The following is a 14,261-nucleotide window of genomic DNA, read 5'->3' as shown; positions in this document are numbered from 1 at the left end:
GCAATAAACATTAGGGTGCAGACCACTTTTTTGTTTGCCAATTTAAATTCCTTTGGGTAAATTCCAAGGAGTGGGATGACTGGGTTGAACGGTAGGGTTATCTTCAGGTTTCTGAGGAATCTCCAGACTGACTTCCATAGTGGCTTGACCAGTTTGCATTCCCACCAACAGTGGGTTAGTGTCCCTTTTTCCCCACATCCTCACCAGCATCTGTTGTTGGTAGATTTCTGTATGTGAGCCATTCTAACTGGGGTGAGGTGAAACCTCATTGTGGATTTGATTTGCATTTCCCTGATTGCTAGTGATCTTGAACATTTTTTCATGTGCCTATTGGCCATTTGGATTTCAGAAGAGGAAAGATTTCTTACAGAAAAAATTCTACATTACGTAGATAACTCCCCTCCAGGAGGTGGAGTTTAATTCCCTTACACACACCTGAGGATGGCTAGACATAATTACTTGCTTCCATAAGGGAAAATAGTAGCTTTACTTTTTTTTAAGATGTATTTATTTTAAAGGCAGAGAGAGAGAGAATCTTCCATCTGCTGGTTCACTCACCAAATGGCCAAAACCAGGAGCCAGTAACTCCCTCTGGCTCTCCCACGGGAACCCAGGCGCCTGGGCCATCTTTCACTGCTTTCCCAGGTGCATTAGCAGGGAGCTGGATGAGAAGTGGAGTAACAAGCACTTTATGGGATGTCAGCATCACGCGCCATGGCAGGTGACCACAAGCAAGCCACAGGAGCTTTCCTCTTAAGGCAGACAGCAGATTAAACAAGTGATGGAGGTTAATGTTACCAGTGAGTTGTGGTACCAACACATACCCCTGATAGGATGTCATGGGAGTAGCACTTCACCTCTCTGGTCTTTCTCCCTGACACCCATAATCTCAGGCTAATCATAAAATAACAGCGGACGCTTCCAAAAGGAGGCACATTCTTGAGACCTGGCTGCTCTACTTCCAGTCCAGCTCTCTGCTGTGGCCTGGGAAAGCAGCAGAAGATGGCCCAAGTCCTTGGGCCCCTGCACTCGTGTGGGAGACCCAGAAGAAGCTCCTGGCTCCTGGCTTCGAAAAGGCTCAGCTCCGGCCATTGCAGCCATCTGGGGAGTGAACCAGTGGATGAAAGACCTCTCTCTCTCTCTCTGCCTCTCCTTCTCTCTGTGTGTAACTCTGACTTTCAAATAAAAATAAATAAATCTTTTAAAAATGTTAAAAATAAATAAAGATGTTAGCAGTAAGAGATTTTATTGGAGGGTATATTGGAACGCTCTATGCTCCCAGAAAGTTTTCTGTACATCAAAAATTAAAAGGTTGTATAAAAAAATAAATAAAGATTTGACAGTTAAGTTGGTGGGAACATCAAAGAAATACAGGGAACCTCAGCTCAACGTGAATCTGTGGTTGTGGTCTTTAGTTTTTTTTTTTTTTTTTAAATTAGAGACACGCACAGTGCTCGCATTCACTGGTTCATTCCCCAAGTGGCCCAAACATCTAGGGTTGGCCTGGGTCCAGAGAAATCCATATCCAAACGACTCCTCCCTCATGAGCCACTTCTTTACAGGAACTCAGAATTCATGAAACCCAGAACGAAGGCACAACATTGAGCCTAGGTGCTCCGGCCAGAAAAAACAGATCGCTTCTGATCTGACCTTGTTTGCCTGTAGTGACTTGCTTTTGCTGGACTGTTTTCCTGCTGCCTGGGAGGTTTCTAAATGCCAGCTGGCCTGCAGCAGATTCCTACTGACTGAGTGACTGGGATGAGGACCTCCCCTGTGGTCCCCCCACCACACTGCATTTCTTACATTGGCTGTGGCCACCTCCGTGCACTTCTACTTTTTGCCCCCTGTTTGAACATATTCCCTAATGGAAGACAACTGGCACCAGGATAAAAATGCAATGATGGTGTTCATATTTTCTCAACCTCAAGCTAGGTGGGCCCTATCCCTCACTCTCTATCAGTTGCAACCTAAGAAGTTACACAGCGGCCAGCCCTGTGGCACAGCCGGTAAAGCTGCCACCTGCAGTGCTGCCATCTCATGTGTGCTCTGGTTCGAGTCCTGGCTCCTCCGTTTCCCATCCAGCTCTCTACTAATGTGCCTGGGAAAGCAGTAGAAGATGGCTCAAGTCCTTGGGCCCCTGCACCCACGTGGGAGACCCGGAAGAAGCTCCTGGCTCGCAGCTTTGGATCGGCTTTGCTCCGGCTGCCATTTGGGGAGTGACCCACTGGATGGAAGTTATCTGTCCCTCTCATTCTCTTTTCTCTCTCTGCCTCTGCCTCTGTAAATCTGTCTTTCAAGAAAATAAATAAAATAAAATAAGATGTAACACAGGTTTTGTTGAGGCATAAACGGTAGCTGTAGAGGAAAATTAACTTATTCTCATGGTAGGAGGAGGCTCTGAAGAAAGTATTACATACACGCAGTTCAAATCAACAAACACAACCGCCGTGTTCTCACCTCTCAGTCTGGAACTGGGGCTCTAAAGACAAAAAACCAAGTTCCTCACCCTGAATGAATGGACCATACCTGGCAGAAGGCAGACGTGTGATGATGGCAATGTTCCCAGAAAGAAGGCAGGAATTGGTTCAGGAGCTCAGAACGAGGAGTTATTCTGAATCAAGGGATAAATACGTAACATTTGAAATAGGCCTCACTTATCGATCTGTCAATCCTGTCCATGTCCTGGCCGGGTGAGCTTTCCCGTGTTGAGTCAAATTGAGCCGCGGGCTCCACACCTGGTGGTGCCCTTCTGTCGATTCCTTTGAGTTTCGGCTTTGCAGCCATGCTCCCCCCAGAGCCCAAGGGCTTTGGTTTCCCAGAGGCTGCCTGGCGGGTCATGGGAATGGCGCCGCCGCATCGCCAGTTGGCATCGTTTATGGTCGGAACTGTGATGGTGTCTGGTCGTCTTTGAATCTCCGACTTTCGTTCTTGATTGGTGAGAACATTCTTGGCAAAAAAAAAAAAAATATATATATATATATATATATATATATATATATATAGGCCTTATGGAAAAGTGAGGATTTTTCTAACTGGAAAATGTTGGGAAGACGTTCTAGACATGGAGGTTAACAAGAACAAAGTGAAAAGGTAAGAAGGTAACTGGTCTAGGAGGGGATGGCCAGAGTTCATTTGTGTGGCTGAAGCCACAGTGCAGCTCTGACGAAGACCTGGGCCCGCCCTCAGGCCCCCACAGAGCCACAGCCTGCATTCTGCAAGCCACAGCCGGTGTCAGAGACTGCAAAAGCCCTGCTCCTCCAATTCTGACCACTGCAAGTAGCGACAGTTCATGGAACCACCATGAAAGATTCTAGCTGCCACGCAGAGCAAGGACGTGAGCATACCTTGTTCCTAAGTTCATTCCCTCGCATTCAATTTAGAATTTGCTGAGTGAGCAGCCAGACACTGGAAAACATTAAGATTCCAGATCCCAGTGTACCATAGTTCCTGGTCTGGCAGAGCCTAATAACTGGAGATTTCCTTTATGTATTTATTTGCCTAAAACACTGATATTAACTTATTGATAGCAAAGAATGAGAAATAATTTTATTTATGTTATTTATTTGAAAGGCAGAGCTATACAGAGAGGGAGAGAAAGAGAGGAAGAGGAGAGGAGAGGAGAGGAGAGGAGAGGAGAGGAGAGGAGAGGAGAGGAGAGGAGAGGAGGATCTTCCATCCATTGGTTCACTCTGCAAATGGCCGCAACTGCCAGGGCTGTGCCAGGCTGAAGCCAGGAGCCAGAAGCTTCTTCCAGGTCTCTCATGTGGGCTCATGGGCCCAATCACTTGGGCCATCCTGCGATATTTTCACAGGTGCATTAGCGGGCAGCTAGACCAGATGTGGAGCAGCCAGGGCTCAAACCGGTGCCCACATGAGATTCTGGCATTGCAGGCAGTGGCTTTTCCCACTGCACCACAACGCTGGTCCAAATTTTTTTATTATTTAATCAAAATAATATTACTGCAAAAGAACCATGAAAGTCCCAGTACTTAAAGGGAGTTATTGTGGCACAGTGAGTTAAGCTGCCACTTGGGACGCCCACAACCCATATCAGAGTGATTGGTTCATGCATTGGCTACTCTGCTTCTGATCCAGGTTCCTGCTGATTGTTCAAGCCCTGGAGTCCCTGCCACCCACCAAGGAAACCTGGATGGAGCTCCTGGCTCCTGGTTTTAGCTTGGCCCAGCCCTGGCTGTTGCAGACATTTGGGGAGTGAACCAGTAGATTCAAGATTTCATTCTGTCGCTCTGCCTTTCAAATAGATAAATAAATCTTTTTTTAAAATTTAATATATTTTCAAAAGGAAATTATGAATACAATTTAAAAACAACAACAACAAATAAAACAAGGGCAGCAGGCATCTGGCATAGCAGTAAAGTCAGTGCTTTGGACACCTGCATCCCATATCCGAGTGTGTGGGTTCAAGTCCTGGCTCCACTCCGGATTCCAGCTTCCTTCTTGTCCCAGCTTTGCCCTGGTCCAGCAGCAGCTGTTGCATGCATTTGGGGAGGGAGACAAAGGACAGGAGTGCTCTCTCTCTTTGAAACAGAATGAATGAATAAAAATTTTTAAAGATTTTATTTATTTACTTGAAAGAGTTACAGAGAGACAGAGGCAGAGAGAGAGAGAGAGGTCTTCCATTAGCTGGTTCACTCCCCAGATGGCCGCAACGGCCGGAGCTGCGCCTATCCAAAGCCAGGAACCAGGAGCCTCCTCCAGGTCTCCCAGGCGGGTGCAGGGAACCAAGGACTTGGGCCATCTTCTACTGCTTTCCCAGGCCACAGCAGAGAGCTGGATCAGAAGTGGAGCAGCTGCGTCTCGAACCGGCTTTCATAAGGGATGCCAGCGCTTCAGGCGCCGGCTCTACCCGCTACGTCACAGCGCCGGCCCCAAAAATAAAGCTTTAAAATAAAACCTGTCTACTTATAGGAAATATCTGACCTTGGTCTCACAATAAAAGAGGAGAGAAAAAAATTGCATCAAAAAACAACTCGGCGGGTCCTCCATGACTCCATGACTGTGTGGGACAGCTGCCCTAAAGAGAAGGCGTCTCTTTATAAAACTGGGCTGAGTGGACATGGATTCATCCCACACCTGCCTAACCTGGGCCAAGACCTACAAAACCAGAGCTGCAGCAGCTTAGTGTGAGCCCTTTCCAGCCTGTGGCCACCAGAGGGCGTTGCATCCCAGCAATCGTCATTCCGGGCGAGCAGGAACGCGTGTTGATGAAGCTTGTCTCCTCCACGGCTCCGTAGCAGGACTGAAGGAACTGTGTGTCTGCTCTCTCGCGAGGACGACTAGGCCCCTGCCCGCCCTCCCCGGTCCCTCCCGATCCGCTCGCGCGCGCCCAGACCCCTCCCGGTGGCTGGCGGCAGGTGGCGCTGTCTGTGGCGTCGCTGCGCCCCGGCTGCCTCGGCGACCATCTCCCGGCGGGCAGTGCGGCCCGGCTCTCCGGCGGCTGCGAGTGCCACGTCCGAAGTGCTACGCGGAGGGAGCGGGCGGTGCGGAGGGGCGGGGAGCAGAGCGGCGCCCGGCTCGGCTGCACCGATCGCCCGGCGCCATGGGCTCCTCGCAGAGCGTCGAGATCCCAGGCGGGGGCACGGAAGGCTACCACGTCCTGCGGGTAAGGCCTCCGACCGCGGCCCGCGAGCGGCGGGCTGGAAGTGGGAGGCGGAGGCCCCGATGGGCCCTTTGCCCGGGGCAGCTAGGCCCGCTCCCGCGAAGGAGCGGCGACCGGGGGCGCTGGCCCTGCCCGAGGCTGGTTGCGGAGGCCGCTCGCATCGGGTCTCCCCGGAGCGCTCCGGGCGACGGGCTGGAGCCGGAGGCGGCTGCGGGGCACTCGGCCGGGGGACGGCCCTGGGCTGCTGTCCCGCCTCGGAGCCCCTCTGCTCCCCACCTCTCTCTCCCCCACACCCGATTCTTAGCTCCCGAAGTCCGGGAGGGCTTGGGGCGGTGGTGAAGGGAGCCTCGCAGGCGGGCGGCGACGGCAGGTGTTGAGGTTCCCGGCCTTGTCCGGATGTCCGGGAGCCCCCGGGCCGAGTGGCCTGGACGTGGCTTCGGCGGACTTTGCTGGATATTGACGGGACGTTTTCCTCTCCCGTCGCCCCCGACCTTTCGAGCTCTCCTCTAACACATGTCCCGGAAGGCGGGGGGGACTTCGTCCCGAGACTGCCGAGGGTGCGCTGGAGTTCAGGGTTAAAAAGACAAGGCTCCTTGCGGAGCCAGCCGGGAAACTCGGGGGCCGGAGTCTGTCGGGGGAGCCCCTTGGAGCGGCTTTGCGCCGTAGGGAGCGGGGGCCGGCGCGGATGGCCGCGCTGTGACACCTGTGCGAGTGGGCGCCGTCAGCGGGGTGCCCGGGCGAGAGCGCGCTCGCTGGGGCGCCCTGGTCCCCTCTGCTGGGTCCCGGGTCTTAGGTGAGACAGCGTTCCCGAGGCGCGGCTGACGACGGGCTGAGGGCTGGCATACAGCCTCTTTCTGATCTCTCAGGATTAGGTGGCCTGGTTGCTTCTCCGTTCCGCTCAGAATTCCTCTGGAAGCCACAGTCTTGGTGGGAAAGGATGGATTCCCCACCCCCACCCCAAAAGAAGAGTTTGAATAAACGCTATTTCCCTTCAGCTAACCAGAACACACACACACACACACACACACACACACCCGAGTGCTGCCCTATTGATGGGGACCCTGGAAGAACCGGCCGTGTGAGAGGAAAGACAGTGAAGTGCTTCTCTCTTACCTGGTCTGATTTTGAGTTCCCTGCCCTGGGAGACGTGATCCAGGTTTGCCAGCAGATTCTCGCCGTGGCTGATGGTGGCCATGAATCCTTGGGGACGCGGGATGTTTTTATAAGCAGCCCTCATTGGGAGGGGAGCTCAGTAAAACACATTAGCAGTAATGAGCCCGAGTATTTGAAAGAAAGCCATACACATCAAAAGGATTCCGATATAATGACTTTTTGTTAATGACTTCATTCCGGCGGAAAAACAAGTTGAAGTGCAGTTCAGTAAATTTGTATCATGCATATTCGGGAGTGCTGAGGTGTTACTAATCTAAACGTGACTTTTAGAGACACTGTGGACAACTTTAGTTACCAGCCGGCAGCGGGAACGTTATTGTTGCAGAAGATGAGATCATTCTTATTTAGTTAGCATTTTATTAAGGGGAGCTTTAAAAAGTCATGATTGTCTAGTTTAGGAGGATTTGTTTCTGAGTTCTGGTCTCCTCTGCCTTGATTCTGTATTTGGTTGCCTTATCTTCGTTTTGAAAGAGAAAAGTATTATATTCAATCTTAGCTTATAGAAATAACTTCATTTCTTGTTGCCTAAGTATACAGTGGTAGGTCCACCAATGAATTACTGAGATTCTAAATCAGATTAAATATGGCAGGAACGTCTTGTACTAAAATCACCTATGTTCATTGAGTTCTACAACGAGTTAGCTAGAGTTTAGTTTTCTCTGATCACCAGTTCTAGGACCATTTCCTTGAGTGGACTTGCATGACTAGGTTTTGAAATACTGTAGTGGCCTCTTTTTATTGTTATTTCCTGAGTCCCTATAATTCAGATAGACTGAACTTTCCCTTTTTTCTGTTATTTTTGTGGTGCCCGTTGTTAGGCTCTGCTTGAAAAACTTTTAGGTGATAGCCCTGAAATGAATCCAGAAATTCTGCTATGAACAACTACTGCATTTATGTATTAATGCATGTTTTTTTGTGTTGCCATCATATTGTACATGTAAACCTACCTCCTGTCCCCATTTGGAAAGTAACTAACCACCGTACACAGCTGCTCTTGCAGTCTTTCAAATGTGTTTTGTATTTGTGAAATAATTTCTGCTCACTTGCTCCCTCCTACCCATCCTTCTTTCTTTCTTTTTCTTCCTTCCTCCCTCCATTTTGGTGGCAGTTGGCATCATATGGTACATACTGTTATACACCTTGGTCTTCTCATAGGGTCACCTAACTTGGCAGTCTTTTTTTTTTAATTTTTTTTTAATATTTTATTTATTTGAGAGGTAGAGTTACAGACAGTGAAAGGTTTTTCCATCCACTGGTCCAGATGGCTGCAATGGCCGGAGCCAGGAGCTTCCTCTGGGTCTCCCACGTGGGTGCAGGGGCCCAGGGACTTGAGCCATCTTCTACTGCTATCCCAGGCCATAGCAGAGAGCTGGATTGGAAGTGGAGCAGCTGGGACTCGAACCGGCACCCATATGGGATGCAGGCGCCGCAGAGAATTAACCCACTGCGCCACAAGGCAGCCTGGCAGTCTTTCTGCAGGAGCACATAATCTGGTTAAGCAGCACCTCCTAGTGTTTAACATTTAGTTTGCTAGTCTTTTGTTATAAGTACATATCTACAACTTTAAGTCCTACTTGTTTGCACTTAAAAACACATTTCCCCAAAATAATGAATTTTAATGTCTATATAAATGTTGATCATCATTTTTGTAAATTATTTCAAAGAACCGAAATTATCCATAATTCCACCACCTGTAAAAGTTCATACGGGTAAAGCCACTACCTGCAGTGCCGGCATTCCATATGGACACCAGTTCGAGTCTGGGTTGCTCCACTTTCGATCCAGCTCTCTACTATGGCCTGGGAAAGCAGTGGGAGATTGCCCAAGTGCTTGGGCCCCTGCACCCATGTGGAAGACCTGGAAGAAGTTTCTGGCTCCTGGCTTCAGATAGCTCAGCTCCGGCCATTGCAGCCATCTGGGGAGTGAACCAGTGGATGGAAGACTTCTCTGTCTCTGCCTCTCTCTCTAACTCTCTCTTTTTTTTTAAATTTTATTTATTTTTATTTATTTATTTATTTATTTATTTATTTTGACAGGCAGAGTTAGACAGTGAGAGAGAGACAAAGGTCTTCCTTTTTCCTTTGGTTCACCCCGCAAGTGGCCGCTGCGGCCGGCGCACTGTGCTGATCCGAAGCCAGGAGCCAGGTTCTTCCTCCTGCTCTCTCATGCGGATGCAGAGCCCAAGCACTTGGGCCATCCTCCACTGCACTCCCAGGCCATAGCAGAGAGCTGGCCTGGAAGAGGGGCAGCTGGGACAGAATCTGGTGCCCTGACCGGGACTAGAACCCAGGGTGTCGGTGCCGCAGGCAGAGGATTGACCTAGTGAGCCGCGGCGCCGGCCTCTAACTCTCTTTCAAATAAAAGTTTACTGTCTATAGTTGAAGGATACTGAATACACGTTTCTTGCCCAGATTTCCCATTAATAATTATCAAGCGAGCCAAATAAAGCCATTTTCTAAATCATCAGGGGGAAGGGGCAGTGGGCAGTGTTGTAGCATGGCTGGTTAAGTAGCTACTTGTAAAGCCAGCATCCCGTGTGGGTGTTGATTCAAATCCTGGCTGATCCACTTCTGATCCAGCTCCCTGTTAATGCGCCTGGGAAAGCAGTGAAAGATGGGCCAAGTTCTTGGGCCCCTGCCACCTATGTGAGAGACCCATGTAGAGTTCTTGGCTCCTAGCCCTGGCCTCACCCAGCCCTGTCCTTTGCATATATTTGGGAAGTTAAGCAGTGGGTAGAAGATACCTCTGTTTATGTGTGTGTTTCCTTCTCTCCTCTCACCCTGCCTTTTAAGTAAATTAAGTTTAAAAATCTTAAAAGAAATTGTGTTTTTAGAATGGCTGATGGATGACTATGATAGAACCAGTTTCTAAGTTAAAATATTCAAAACATTCCTCTTCTCTACTTAATACTCTCTGAGATGGAGGATGTCTGAGGGCATTTTGGGGCCATTGTTCACACCACTGTGGAGACAGGGATAACGTGGTGTTCATTCATAATTTCCTCTGGGTGAGATCTGAGGCCATGAAGGCTTTGAAGGAAGGGATGTTGAGATGAAGCATGTGTCCAGGGCAATAACAAGTCTTTATCTCTTGAAGCATTTGCTGCAGAGAGAATATGACTGCAAATGGAATTGTTCCTATGATACACAGAATACCTAGACCGTATCTACTATCATATGGAACTACTCTTTTTAATGATGCCTCACTAGTAATCTATATGAAATCTTGCTTGATGGGATTTTGATTTTACTTTGAAAAAATATATTCCTGTTATTTGATAGTTAAAATTTTTTCTTTATTCTTCTAATGATTTTTCTCAAGCTTTTTTTTTTTTTTTTTTTTTTAAGATTTATTTATTTATTTGAGAGGCAGAGCTACAGAGAGGGAGAGACAGAGAGAAAGAACTTCCGTCACTGGTTCACTCCCCAAATGGCCACAGTGGCTGGAGCTGGGCCAATCAAAGCCAGGAGCCAGAAGCTTCTTCCAGGTATCCCATGTGGGTGCAGGGCCCCAAGCACTTGGTCCAACTTCCACTGCTTTTCCAGGCCATAGCAGAGAGGCGGATTGGAAGAGAAGCAGCCAGGACTTAGAATCTGTGCCCATAGGGGATGTTGGCTCTACAAGTGGAGGCTTAGTCCACTACACCACAGCGCCAGCCCCTTCTCAAACTTTTTAAAAATGCTTCTTGCTGACGCCGCGGCTCACTAGGCTAATCCTCCGCCTTGCGGCACCAGCACACCGGGTTCTAGTCCCGGTTGGGGGCCGGATTCTGTCCCGGTTGCCCCTATTCCAGGCCAGCTCTCTGCTGTGGCCAGGGAGTGCAGTGGAGGATGGCCCAAGTCCTTGGGCCCTGCACCCCAGGGGAGACCAGGAGAAGTACCTGGCTCCTGCCTTCGGATCAGCGCGATGCGCCAGCCGCAGCAGCGGCCATTGAGGGGTGAACTAACGGCAAAGGAAGACCTTTCTGTCTGTCTCTCTCTCTCACTGTCCACTCTGCCTGTCAAAAAAATAAATAAATAAAATAAAAATAAATAAATAAAAAGCATAGAGACAAAGAGAAAGAGGGATCTCCTTTCTACTGGTTCACTCTCCAAATTTCCGCAACTGCTGGGACTGGGCCAGTCCAAAGGCAGGAGCCAGGAAATCAATCCAGGTTTCCCAGGTGGGTAGCAGGAACCCAAAATCTTGCCCTGTCATCTGCTGTCTCCACGGTGTACAGTAGCAGGAAGCTGGAATTGCAAGCAGAGCGAGGATTAGAATGCAGGCACTCTGATGTGTGCTGCAGGTGACCCAGGCAGCAACTTAACTTACTGCACCAAAGCCCATCAATCTCAGACTGTTTAAACTCATACCCCCTTTTGAAAATGGAAAAGTCTTTTTTTTAAAAAAAAAAAAAAAAAAAAAAAGATCAATTTATCTATTTGAAAGTCAGAGTTACACAGATAGAAAAAGGGGAGGCAGAGTGAGATAGAGAGGTCCTCCACCCTCTGGTTCACTCCACAGTTGGCCACAGTGGCTGAAGCTGTGCTGATCAAAAACCAGGAGCCAGGAGCTTCCTCCAGGTCTCCCACACAGGTGCAGAGGCCCAAGGACCTGGGCCATCCTCCACTGCCCTCCCAGGCCATAGCAGAGAGCTAGATCAGAAGTGGAGCAGCCGGGACTCAAACCAGTGCCCACATGGGATGCCGGCACTGCAGATGGCGGCCTCACTGGCCACACCACAGCGCCAGCCCCAGAATCTCATTATAGCTTCCTTCTCACCAATTGTGAAAAATAGTGTGTAAAAAAACAAATGGGAGTTTTGATATTGTTTTCCATATACAAAGTAATAATTGAGAAAGCTTTATAAAGAAACAACACCTGGAAATTTTACCCCAGCCCCCATTGATCTCTTCTAATAGGAGACCAAGAAGTCTGAATAATGTTTTTTGAAATTGCTTTCAAATGCGGGAATCAGAATATTTCAGTCTGTTAAAACCATGAAGTACTATATATATGAATGTTAGAATACTTTTAGGAATGATATGGTTGGACATAAACTTTTGCTTATGCTCATAGACCTTGAACAAATTAGTTGTGTCATGTTGTTCATATAAACTTTCATTTTTACGCAGTGAAGCACGTTTTAATGTATGGACCATCATCTTCAGGGTCTTCATTTGTGGGGAGACTTTCCCTTAACAGTTAATTGTGGTTCCAGAAGTGCTGTGTATATCTGCTGCCTGTGGGTCAGCTACCAACAGGACTTTTAGTACTTTCTCTGAAATTTTCTTTTGTTTATTTATTTATTTGAATACAGATAGATACAGATGTTCCATTGCTCATTCACGCCTCAAAGTTCCACACCTGCTGGGACTGCCCCAGACCAAAGCCAGGAACCAAAAACTCAATTTTCTTTTTAAAGATTTATTTGAAAGTCAGAGTTACATAGAGAGGAGATGCAGAGAGACAGAGAGAGAGAGAGGTCTTCCATCTGATGGTTCACTCCCCAATTGGCCGCAACATCTGGAGCTGCGTCAGTCTGAAGCCAGGGGCCCAAGGACTTGGGCCATCTTCTACTGCTTTCCCAGGCCATAGCAGAGAGCTGGATAGGAATTGGAGCAGCCGGGTCTCAAACTGGTGCCTATATTGGATGCCGGTGCTTCAGGTCAGGGCCTTAACCCACTGCACCACAGTGCTGGCCCCAAGAACTGAATTCTGATCTCCCATATGGGTAGCAGGGATCCAACCACTTGAACCATCACCTGCAGCTCCCAAGGAATCCACAGCAGGGTGCTGAAATATGAAGCAGAGCCAGGACTCAAACCCAAGAACTCCAGCATGGGACGCAGGTCTCCAGAGTCAACTGCTGCACCAAACACCAGCCTCTAAAATTTTCTTAAGAATTTAACTTGGACTAATTATTAACATTAGTATATTCTTTTTGCTGGCTTTCATAGTCTACTACAAGGATTAAATTATATTGGTTGATTCACTAACCATCTAAACTAGGAAATATTTATTTGTAAAGGGTCAATATGTGCTTTGGAATCTTAATTGTGACTTGCCTTGGGACCTAAGACTATCAAATAAGATGACTTGGTTTTTTAAACAGAGTACTCAGAACAAAAGTCGTTACTTTGAGAGACTGTACACTTCCTTCTCGGCATTGCAAGTAGATTGTCTGCTCTCTCACTTTCTGTACTAAGAGGTCATTCAAGAGCATTACCAGAGACAGTGTTGTAGTCTACCGGAGACCAACTTTGGTAACTGGATTCCAGTCCTGACTCCATCACTTTTTGTTGTGTTGTCTTGGGCAACCCCATTAACTTCTATCTTTTTTGTCTGAAAAGTGGAGATAGTAGTAGTAATGCCTCTTCTACCTTTTTTACTTAAAAATCACATTAGCTTTTGTGTATGAAAATGCTTTGAAAATAATTGAGCACTATTAAATCTTTATTAAAATAACACTCTCTTATTGTTATCCTGTGAATTAAACAAGATATCCCATGGAAAGTGCTTAGCATAGAATCTGAACTATAAAGACTCAATAAATGTTAGCTGATGCTTTTTTACTAGCATTTATATTATTTTATCACCCACTGGAAACCATTATTCCAATGGCAATATTAGTTAAAATATACTGGTTGTAAATATTTTTAGTAGCAATTCCATTTAATTAGCAATATTTTTGTGCGTGTACCTAACTTCAAATTTTACTGTTGCTTAAAATAAGTTTGGATAAGTTTATTTTAGTGCAAAAAATTTTGAAATTCATGCACAGCATTTTCCATGAACTTTTTGAAGATCTCATATATAATGCCTGTTATTTTTTAACAATCCTCATGTTTAAGGAAATTGTAAGTCTGTTTTTTAAAAGGTTGTTGTTGAAGGGCTGGTGCTGTGGTTTAGTGGGTAAAGCCTCTGCCTGCAGCAGGCATCCCACATGGGCACCGATCCAGCTCCCTGCTAATGTGCCTGGGAAAGCAGTGGAAGATGGCCCAAGTGGTGGGCTCCTGCACCCACGTGGGAGACCTGGAAGAAGCTCCTTGCTCCTGGCTTTGGTTTGGTCCAGACCTGGCTGATGTGGCCATGTGGGGAGTGAACGAGCAGATGGAAGATCAGTCTCATTTTCTCACTCTTATTCTTTCTCTGTAACTCTGCCTTTCAAATAAATAAAAAATAAATCTTTAAAAAATATTTTAAGAAGGTTTTCAAGTACTAGTATCTGTTTTGCTGTTTTTAATTAGTGTTTTTTCTTATTTATATAAGATTTATCTGTTATCTTTGAAAGGCAGAGTTAGAGAGGGAGATTGGAGGAGAGACAGAGACAGAGAGAGAAAGAGAGAGATATCTTCTATCAGCTAGTTCACTCCCCAAATGTTCATGCCAGGGCTGGGCTAGGCCAAAGCCAGGAGCCAGGAGCTACATCTGTGTCTCCCACATGGGTGGCAGGGGCCCAGGCACTTGGGCCATCTTCAGCTGCTTT

The 14,261-nt window shown here is 47.5% G+C and overlaps 1 protein-coding gene across 1 annotated transcript in view; it reads left to right on the top strand.

Annotated features, from left to right (window-relative positions):
• The first annotated feature begins 5,469 nt into the window (after positions 1 to 5,469).
• Positions 5,470 to 14,261, top strand: part of GORASP2 (golgi reassembly stacking protein 2) — a 33,888-nt gene continuing 25,096 nt past the window's right edge. Inside the window, exon 1 of the mRNA XM_002712278.6 lies at positions 5,470 to 5,623. Within this exon, the coding sequence (XP_002712324.3) occupies positions 5,561 to 5,623 (63 nt within the window). The 5' untranslated portion in view covers positions 5,470 to 5,560. The remainder of the gene's footprint in view (positions 5,624 to 14,261) is intronic.

Source organism: Oryctolagus cuniculus, chromosome 3 (assembly GCF_051225735.1).
Source record: "Oryctolagus cuniculus isolate XC-2025 breed Fujian yellow rabbit chromosome 3, ASM5122573v1, whole genome shotgun sequence".
In the NCBI taxonomy this organism is placed as follows: Eukaryota; Metazoa; Chordata; class Mammalia; order Lagomorpha; family Leporidae; genus Oryctolagus; species Oryctolagus cuniculus.
This window is presented reverse-complemented; position numbering and strand designations above follow the sequence as displayed.